Source organism: Sminthopsis crassicaudata, chromosome 6 (assembly GCF_048593235.1).
Source record: "Sminthopsis crassicaudata isolate SCR6 chromosome 6, ASM4859323v1, whole genome shotgun sequence".
Taxonomy (NCBI): Eukaryota; Metazoa; Chordata; class Mammalia; order Dasyuromorphia; family Dasyuridae; genus Sminthopsis; species Sminthopsis crassicaudata.
In genome coordinates, this window is record NC_133622.1 from 246545049 (window position 1) to 246555474 (window position 10426).

The 10426-nt window shown below is 38.0% G+C and overlaps 1 protein-coding gene across 1 annotated transcript in view; it reads right to left on the bottom strand.

Annotated features, from left to right (window-relative positions):
• LOC141547589 (vomeronasal type-2 receptor 26-like) overlaps positions 1 to 8675 on the bottom strand; it is a 36329-nt gene extending 27654 nt beyond the window's left edge. Inside the window, exons 1-2 of the mRNA XM_074275975.1 lie at positions 8512 to 8675; positions 6383 to 6674 (exon numbers count right to left, since the gene is read on the bottom strand). Coding sequence (XP_074132076.1) covers positions 6383 to 6674; positions 8512 to 8675 — 456 coding nt within the window. The remainder of the gene's footprint in view (positions 1 to 6382; positions 6675 to 8511) is intronic.
• Positions 8676 to 10426: the final 1751 nt, after the last annotated feature.

Consider the following 10426-nt stretch of genomic DNA (forward strand, 5'->3'; position numbering starts at 1 on the left):
TTAGTAAAAAATGTGATAAGCAATATTTCACTCCATTTGCAATGAGTACCACAATCTTTGAACTCTATAAACACAATAACAACAAAAATTGTACTTGTATGAGACTATCAATCATGACATTTGTACAGGACACAAGAGAAAATTCCATATGCACAATGTCTTTTGTATACTATTCAGCCCATATTTTATAAGAAGGTCATAAATTAACTAGCAGTGAATTCTGATTTTAATCAGAACTCCAGTGATCCAATCAGCAAGGATATCCTCATACAGATTCCCAAACTCTTGGCTTTCTGAGTTGAAACCCCTAAGGCCAAGTGTTTCAGAAATTATTGTCTTTATTTTTGTATCAGGAGGTGGAGCCAAGATGGAGGTGTAAAGTAACAAAGCTGCTCAAACTCTCCCAGTTTCCTGAAAAATCAAAATAAAGTGTCTGAACAGAATCTGATGGAATGAAAACACTCCCTAGTTCAAGATAGAGTAAAAAAAATTTCAAGAAAGGTCAGTCTCACTGGGGTGAAAGGGGCATTTTGTCAAGCTTAGATAGACTCTGAGAAAGCCAGTGAGTGGAGGTTAATCATAGCAATTCAGCAATTAAGAACCTCAGGGATGACTCAGTAGAGCAGCATATCAGTAGAGCAACTTGCAGTCCCATGTCAGAAGACAAACTCTGGGAAACCAGACTCTTTCTTGAAGAGAGCAGGCAATGCTAACCTTGCAAACAATTTTCAAATGATAAAATAAAAACCATTTATAATTATATTGAAAGGTGCTCTAAATCACTATTGATTAGAGAATTGAAAATTACAACAGTTCTACAGTACGATCTCACACCTCTTGGACTGGCTAAAATGACAGGAAAATGTAAAGGGCTAGAACTGAGCAATGCACTTGGATAATGAAGCACTTGAGACTAATTGCCAATTTGATGGTTCCCTATTAACTTATTTGAAGGCTGACCCTCCCCAGCTGTTCTGTGCTGACTTGATTGGTGGGACAAAGAGGGGGAAGTGACTTGTGTGGGAGGAGTAGGGAAAACTTGGGTGGTGGAACTCATGCTCACTTGAACTTGTGACCTGGCATTGGAGGGGACGGTAAAGATGAAGAATAAAGACGTTTATTGATCCTGACTCCGGCTGATTTCTGGGAAGACAGAGTTCCAGCATCTGGCGCCCCACGTTGGGCACCATTTGTAATGTGCTCTCCTGGCAGTTACAATTACTAGTCTGCCCTAGGCCCAACAGAGTACCTTTGACCACTGACCTTTGCAGTATGAACTCTACACAGCTCGCCTCCTCTGAGGCCTTCAAAGGTCTCTGTCCACAATCTCTTGAATCTATAGTTTAATAACCGGTAGCGCACTCAAGAACAACCACGTGCAATCTTAAAAGCCTTTATTATACCTACTCACATAATGCCCTGACTGATGCCCTGACTTGTTGGTTCCCAAGTGAACACCTGGTCAGAAGACCCACGTATTCACTACCAAAATCCTTACCTCTTTCGGCTATCCATCTTGGCTTGGCCACCCAGGCTAGGGAGCCAGGGTGAAGAGAGCCAGGGTAAAGAGAGCGACTGCTGCCTGCACTGGGCTTACATAGGGCCTGTGAGTTCACACACACAGCCAATCAGCAAGAGAGTCACCCATTATGAAGCTATCTCAATGTGGACAAGATCCCACCTACAAGGCAATCCTAATATCCACAGAAATTACTTCTGGGCCTCAATCTCCCGATGCACTGTGTCCACCCATTTAAAGGGCCCTTACAATTCCCTTCTCTTGTTTTGTGGGAACTGCACATCTCATCAAGCTAAACTTTTAGCACCAGCTATAGTTCACTTAATCGGGATGATAGTGTTATGCCCAAGGAGGTACAAAGCAGCAGATCAGTAAACAGAAGTATGACAATGAGAACCAGGCTCAACAGTGGCCCAAGTGTTCAACCTATTCATCAAAGTCATACTCGAGATAATAAGCCAAAGAGGTTGGATGCCAACGAGGTAGGATGTCAACACTGAGGTGGGAAGTCAACAAGGTAAAACATCACAATTCTAGTTAGCAATTAAATATCAGTGAGGTAGGTTGTCATAATTCTAGTTGCATTTCTCACAATTCTAGACCAATTCTAGTTTCTTACAATTCTCTATTGCACTTTTCACAATCTTAGAACAATTCTAGCTTATCATAATTCTCTATTGCACTTTTCACAGTTCTAGAGAAATTCTAGTTTCACAGGTGCACATAAGCAAAATCATGTCCAGTAACATTGTCTCAATAACAACGGCAGGTGGGTGCGTTGGTTTTTCACCCACTAATATAAAAGCATAGTCCTTCAATAGAAAGCATAGGGCAAAGCCTCTTCCCAGGCCACCATATGGCAAGTAGCCACAGGAGAAGCAAGTAGGCCCATTATCTATTTAAAGTCTTTATATTGCATATCATCCAAAACAGTCCATCTCAGCTGCAACACTGGAACTGTGTCTGGTGTCTCTGGTGTCACTGTCAGGAGGGACATTGCTGCCATCAGCGTCTGGAGGGCTGCTGACATCTGGCTGGTCCCTCTGGGCTGTTGTCTGGTCACTGAATTCCTTATACAAGCATTTGCAATTATGGGTGTGCCACAAGCAATAAAAACAGACAATGGACCTGCATATACATCCAAACATTTTACACACTTTTGTGCACAGTATAAGATTTTACATACCACGGACATACCCTTTAATCCTCAAGGGCAGGCAATAGTAGAGAGAAGAAACAGAGATATTAAGACACTCCTCCAAAAACAAAAGAAAGGGGGAGCCACAGGTAATCCTAGAGAACTTCTAAATTTAGTTCTCTATACCATTAATTTTTTAATTTTTGACAAAGATGCACTGGTTCTGGCAGACAGGTTTTATAACCCACCAGAAGGGCAGTGTCCAGTGCGAGCAGCTCCACTGTCTTTAGATAATCGCCAGGTGATGTGGAGAGACCCAGAAAGTGGTGAATGGAAGGGACCAGATAGGTTAACTGCTTAGGGGAGAGGGTTTGCGTGTATCTCTACAGATGGAGAAGGAATCAGATGGGTGCCAACGAGCCGTATTTGCCTTGTCCATCGGAGAGAGACAGAGCAGACCCTTGAAACAAAGGAAAAGACCCAAGATACATCGGGTGGTTCAGTTGCTGACTGTGCCCACCATTGAAAGAACCTGGCAGTTATGGCGTTTGACCCATGGACATCAAAAACTGTTGGACTTGAAAGTCCTCAGGAATCATTGGACTCTCTGAGGTATCATAAGACTGTTGCTGGACTTCAAAACCTGTTGGGATCATTGGATTCCCTAACATATAAAAAGACTGTTGCTGGACTTCAAAACCTGTTAGGATCATTGGATTCCCTAACATATAAAAAGACTGATGTGGGACTTCAAAAACTTGTGGGGATCATTGGATTCCTTAACACGTGAAGCAATGGACAATAGATTGGTTTTGGACTATCTCTTGGTTGCTGAAGAAGGCGTATATGTGTGTTGTTTACATACCCTCCTTCTAGGACTTCTGGAAATCTTTTACAACACCATGTTGATTTATATTGTTTGTTATATCACTACTTGCATGTACAATTCCTGTTTGTTACACCACATTGAGTCTGCACTGACTGTGGGGAGAGTCACCACTAATAGCCTCTGCGTTATTGCTATGTGCTTGTGTAATAACTCCCATGTTGGTGGGTTTGAGCATACTTGTCTCTAATAAGTCCCTTCAACCCAGAAAGCCACTAGCAAATCCCCACTTCTCTTTGGTGCTTTTCATCTCCCTTCCTGAAATGTCAGGGAGGGCGTGATTATCTCCTTTTTAGTGCTTTCATCTCCCCTCTTGAGAAATCAGGGGGGGCATGATCACCTCTTTTGTGGGGTTCTCACCTCCCTGAAAAGTCAGGGATAGCGCGACCACCTGTGGTCTAAAACAAAAGAAAGCGGGAGATGTAAAGGGCAAGAACTGAGCAATGCACTTGGATAATGAAGCACGTGAGACTAATTGCCAATTGGACGGTTCCCTATTAACTTGTTTGAAGGTTGACCCTCCCCAGCTGTTCTGTGCTGACTTGATTGGTGGGACAAAGAGGGGGAAGTGACTTGTGTGGGAGGAGTAGGAAAAACTTGGGTGGCTGAACTCACTCTCTCTCACACTTGTGACCTGGCGTTGGAGGGGACAGTAAAGATCAAGAATAAAGACATTTAGTGATCCTGACTCCTTCTGATTTCTGGGAAGACAGAGTTCCAGCAGGAAAAGATAATGATAAATACTGGAGGGGATGTGGGAAAACTGGATGATTATTATTGCTTTATTTGTGGAGTTGTGAACTTATCCAAGCATTCTGGAGTGTAATCTATACTATGCCTAATGGAATATAAAAGTGTGCATGTCCTTTGTCCTGGCAGTACCATTACTGGCTCTGTATGAAAAAAAAATCATAAAGAGAAAAAAGGACCTACTTCTGCAAAAAAAAAATGTTTGTAGCAGGTCTTTTTGTGGTAACAAAAAGTTGGAAACCACATGGATTCCCATGAGTTGCAGAATGTCTGAATAAACTTTGGGGCATGAAGGTAATGAAATATTATTGTTGTATAAAAAAGAAGATGAATAAGCTGATTATAGAAATCCTGGAAAGATTTACATGAACTGATGCTGAGCAAAACAAGCACAACAAGGAATGCATTGTTCACACCAACAGCAAGAATGTCAGAAGATCATCTTGGAAAGGCTCAGCAGGTCAGAGATCCAAAACAATCCCACTATGTTCTGGGCCAGAACTCTGAACTTGAAACAAGGATTCTTACAAGGTGCTAAGTCAGAGGAATTGATAAAGACAATGTTATCTAGTTTAGCATGGTGCTTTGTAGCTCTCTAGTTCAGTACATGTACTTAGTACTTAATATAGTTCCACAAGATTCAAATCTATGATAATGGAGTGAACAACAGCCAATAAAGACAGGACCAAATTCAGTTCCATCTTCATCAGCCTCATGATGGCTGGCCTGGCCTCCTGCATTTCTTCCACTGACACCAAGTCTCCTCTGAAGGCCCTTCAGAAAACTAGAGGAGCCCCAAGTGAAGGAGATAGGACTTCCAAGGAGACAATAAAGACTTTTGGACTTTAACACCTGGCTATTCCTGTGGTGATTACTCTGCTGAAAGGAAGGCTTCCCAAAGACCTCCAGGAAACCAGAAAAAAAATTACACCAATAGATGTTGGACATAAAATGCCATCTGCATCCAGAAAAAGATCTAAGGAGAATAAATATAAATCTACACATGCTATGTTCACTTCGTTTTTCTATTTTACAATCTCTCCCATTGTTTTTCCCTTATACTCTAATTTTTCACTCCAACAAAATTCAGTAATAATGTGTATTAAACACAAATAAACAAAGAAAAAGTAGAGAAAGAATATTGCCTAATTACAACATGCTTCATACTATAAAGTGGGAAGGTAGGGCAATAGTACTTTCACATCCTTTAACATATAATAGGTTTGGATGTGCCCTAAAATGTGTAAAATATGAACCACAATAATGGCAATTTTAAAACTTCAGTAGAGAAATTATGAAAAGGCTTTCTCATATCCCCATTGAGAAAACAAATACATTTTATATAAGTTAGCTATGGTTTTATCTATAATATGCTAGGTAAGTATCCTCTAATTGACTAAATAAATATAAATTAAACTACAAACTACTATCATAAAAGTATAAATTAGCTGAAATGAGAGAAGGAACAAAAAAACAAACAAAAGAGGGGGGTTGTAGAAAAATTGGGATACTAAAAAGAGCAATTTTAATTACACCAAAAATAGCACAAAGCTATCTTTACCACTTGATACATTAACATCACTAGTAGGTGTATTTCTCAAGGCATTACCTGATTGGAAGATCTCAGTAAACACAAAATTGGATGCTCTTTATTAGTACATACTGATGAAGACAATTACTAGAGCTTCATGTTTTCAGGGAACATACAGAAATCAATTTTAAAAAGGAAAGGTAGGGAGACCTCTTCATGGGAATTTTTGGAGGTGAGAAAAAAGAAAGCTTTCTCCTATCTAAGGTCTTCAGAGTTGTATAAAAGTATAAAAAGGTGAATTAGAAGTATAGTCACCTTTAGATTTTTGCTTGGTTCGAAATCATCAGACCATAACTTCACTTAACATACAGAATGATTTCCCAGATGGAAAAGGACCTCCTTTTTGTATCACCTTTTGTCAGAACATGTTGGAGGACTTCTTAAATATTTGGTTATTGAATTATTGATACTACATCCCAACAGATTATAAAGAATTTGCTGTTTTAAATGTAAAGAACATATTGGATTAAAATGAGTGACTATATGGTTCTCTCTTACCTGTGGAACTTTATACAGTTTGAGAATGGTGGCCATGGCCATAGAAAGTGTAGCTGACATCCCTCCAATGACAGCCACAGAATTGGACTGTTTATCACAGCTGTAATTGGGAATAATGGGACTTCTTCCTGATAGCCATATTAAGGAGCTCTCCACAGCTAGTTTCTCCAGATGGAAGTTATTGAGTAACTGGTATCCCAAGGTTATGTTGGGCAGCAAATAAGGGTTCTTGTTGATCTCATCAACAGCATATTGAAAAGCAAGGAAATGGTGATATTGTTTGAACATTGAGCTAAAATAAGAGGAAAAAATTTAAAAAAAAACAGGCAAAACTCTATATGCAAAGAAACAGCAAATTGTGATGGTGGGAAGGGTGTCAGATACGGAATCAGAAATTTCTATCCTAAATCCTGCCCCTAAAATTGACAAAAATTGGGGTCCTGAGCACATCATTTCACCACCATGAGTGTCAATGTCCACAATAGTAATATGACAGACTTGAACTACATCCTGTAAGATTCTTTCAAGACCACACACATTAAGACATTAACACACACACACAAATGATGATATATTTTAGACATTAGTTTATGTCTCAATTTGACAAAGAATTGTACAGCTCATACAGACTATCTTCAACAAAAATAGAAAGACGGATTTCTAATTCTCAAATTGCAATGAGATTACTATGCAAAGCTATTAGCTAAGAATAGATGATTACATTGATAAAATTGCTTCTAAATGCCTTATAATGATTCTTGACATTATACACTGGAAAGCAAATGGAACACATATATTTCAAAAGATTGTCTTGACCATGTAATGGGTAATACTGAAAGATTCAAGGTTCAGTACTAACTTTACTCTAGCTAAATTAGCTACCATAGTCATCTGGATAGAAAGACAATAGAGACAAGAAAAAAACCTCTCTTCTTTAGGCCAGAAATGAAAATGTGACACTATCTGAAGTAGACATTTGGGACAAAGATGATAAAATATGACTTGGAGAAAGTCATCAATAGCTTGGGGGAGCAGGAACGTCTTCATATCAAGTGAGTTGAATTTTAAATGAAAATCGGAATTCTGAGACATGGAACATAGCAGAGATTCCATTTGTACACTGGGGGACATCATTGACAAAAGCATGAAAATGAGAGATGGGGTATGGAATACAGAAAGTTTGATGGTCTCTTTATCTTTATTAAAAATGTCACAAAAATGGCAAGGGATAACAAATGTCAAAAATTACCCTATACCTTATATTTTCTAGGCATAACATGAGGAAAACCTCAATGCAAGTATAGGATCTTGTCAATAGTTTGATATACAATGCACCTGTTGACATTGTAAAGTTCATATTGTTTGGTATTTTTGATGTATTGACATATTACTCTGATACTGGTAAAACATCAATATGGAATCATTTACATCAAATGGTCCTAACACCCATCAATGTTTTTAAGTAAAGATAAGACATTTTATTGCTTTTCTTTAGCAGTTCTCTGCTTAGAAGATAAGGCTTGAAGCTTTGGATGCGATAAAACTGGACTGAGTATTCTGAATTTGTTCTTTTTTCTGATGCCTAAGATAATGAATGTTTGATCACACACCCCATTTTAGGTTATTATGATTCAGAAACACTCTTTACCCAAATCTCACTCATGCCAAGCATTCATAAATGACCTTGAGAATTTCATTACGTATAAACACAACTGTGAATATTTCCTCCTCTATTTAGAACACATAATCAGGTCCTAACTAGGCCATTCTTAGAGGATATAGTTTTGACACCTAAACCCCAATGTTGAGTGTCGATCCTCCCTAATGTGTTTCACCCCTCCTTGTACTGGGTGAGGTTTTGCCATCAGTGGAGATGAATCTGTGATTTTTATAATGTCAAATAGATGAGGGATGAATAGTCTCTCTATGTTTGCTGCACTGCACATTAACAATACTTTTAATTTATTAATTTATTGAAAATTAGATTTCTCATCATTTTTTGCACCCATATCTTTGCTTTAACCAAAGTTCTGAGAATAAAGAAAACACAACTGTACCAACAAACCAGTCAATAAGAAATATGGATTACTATTGCAGCAATTAGACAGGGTGGGAAAGTAACTACTTACTTTGGTAGTGCTGGAGTTCGGGAGGGATTGATTTTGAAGAAAAATTTGTCCACTTGAACATCCAACTTCACAAAAAGGGAGAAGAATCCAGCAATGATTAGGTCCCCTTCCTTTCTATACATGGGATTGAAATGTCTTTCTATGTGACAAGGATTCTTGACCATCTGGTACTCAGATAAGAAAATCTGCAAAATCAGAAATACAAATAATATAGAAGATGAGAAGCCAAATTTGCCCAAACCCATGGCCAATATCCCAGATCTCTAAAGAGCCAAGGAATGGGGGAGTATAAGGTGATGGGAGATTTTAGTTCTTGTAAATATAGGCACATGCTCTGTTGCTAAGCATTTTTCTTTTTAAATAGATGCTCAAGCTTTGTACAGTCTCTTCTCCTTAGGAAAACAGAATGCGAGACATGAAGTGGGCCTCTATTTGGGATAAAGGCAAAAGTTTGGATGAGCAGAACATATTTATTTGACATTTTTGCCTCCTGGATATTATTCATCTAGTTCATTCAGAAAAGTGGTTCCTTCTCATCTCTTGGGTGCAAGTCAAACAAATATTTTGACCAGAGTCTGAGAGTTTCTCCAAGGACCAGCTAGCCCAGCAACTCTGCACCTGTGTCCTTCATTGTGAAAAATTCCAAACTTTACAAAAAATTAGTTTGGGAACCTTCTTGCTTGTTTTCTGTCTCTGGAGCTTTCACAACTTTGAAGGGATCTGAAATGCCCAAAAGACTCTTTTATCTTTTTCATGCTAGGTCAACCCAGAAATTCCCTCAAGAGTAGATATTAAAATCAAAAGTGAATTATTAGTCAGTAAAAAGGATGATAAAAATAATATTTTCAGAAAGAGCAATTATTTTTTATTATAGCTTTTTATTTACAAGATCTATGCAGGGGTAATCTTTCAGCATTGACAACTGCAAAACCTTTAGCTCCGACTTTTCATCTCCTTCACACCACCCCTTCCCCCAGATGGCAGGTTGACCAATAACTGTGAAATATGTCAAAGTATAAGTTAAATACAATATGTGTGTACATGTCCAAACAGTTATTTTGCTTTAAAAAATTGGACTTTGAAATAGTGTACAATTAACTTGTGAAGGAAATCAAAAATAGAGGGATTAGGAATTCTATGTAGTGGTTCATAGTCATTTCCCAGAATTCAGAAAGAGCAGTTACTCTGAAAGGCTTGTTCAGGATAAAATTACAGACACAGAATATGATTTGAAAACATTTTCAAGAAAACTTCAAAGAAAAATAAACAGGCAGAATTTTGATGGGAATTTCAGAAAGAGAAAAGGCAAGGTATTCTTACAGACCTGAGTTCTGTGATCTTATACCTGCTACAGGCTCAGTCACAGGTGTATCCTTGACCCACAGTTGGTGATGCTTCTTTCTGGGTAAGTCTTGAACCTAGGGTCCAACTGGTTTTGGGTGGGGAAAATCCCTAAATCTAAGCTTTTATTGACCAGCCTAATCTCTAATTTAATTTGAGGAGCTATTCTAATGATATTTGAAGGGACATACTAGAAGAACTTTGCAGTACTGCTCTCTTTGTTCCAACATTTGGGCTGAATTGGAGTTCCTTGAAACATAATTTCCAGAAACCATTTTAGTCACAGTTTTCTGGTGAACTAATAATACTTAAACCTTCTTTCATCAATGTCTTGAGAATTAGTTGTTTTGAAATATATATACATATTTCTAATTTTATACTTATTAGTTATTTTTAAATTCATTAGTTGCATTGAGAAATTATTTTATTGCATTCTAATTTTCAAATAATTTTTCATACTGGTTATTCTAAGCTGAATACTTTGAATACTTTGTTTTATAGCCAACCTTTATTTTCCCCACTTTCATTCTCATTCAATTTTTAAAATCATTTTATTTTCATAAAACCCTTAATC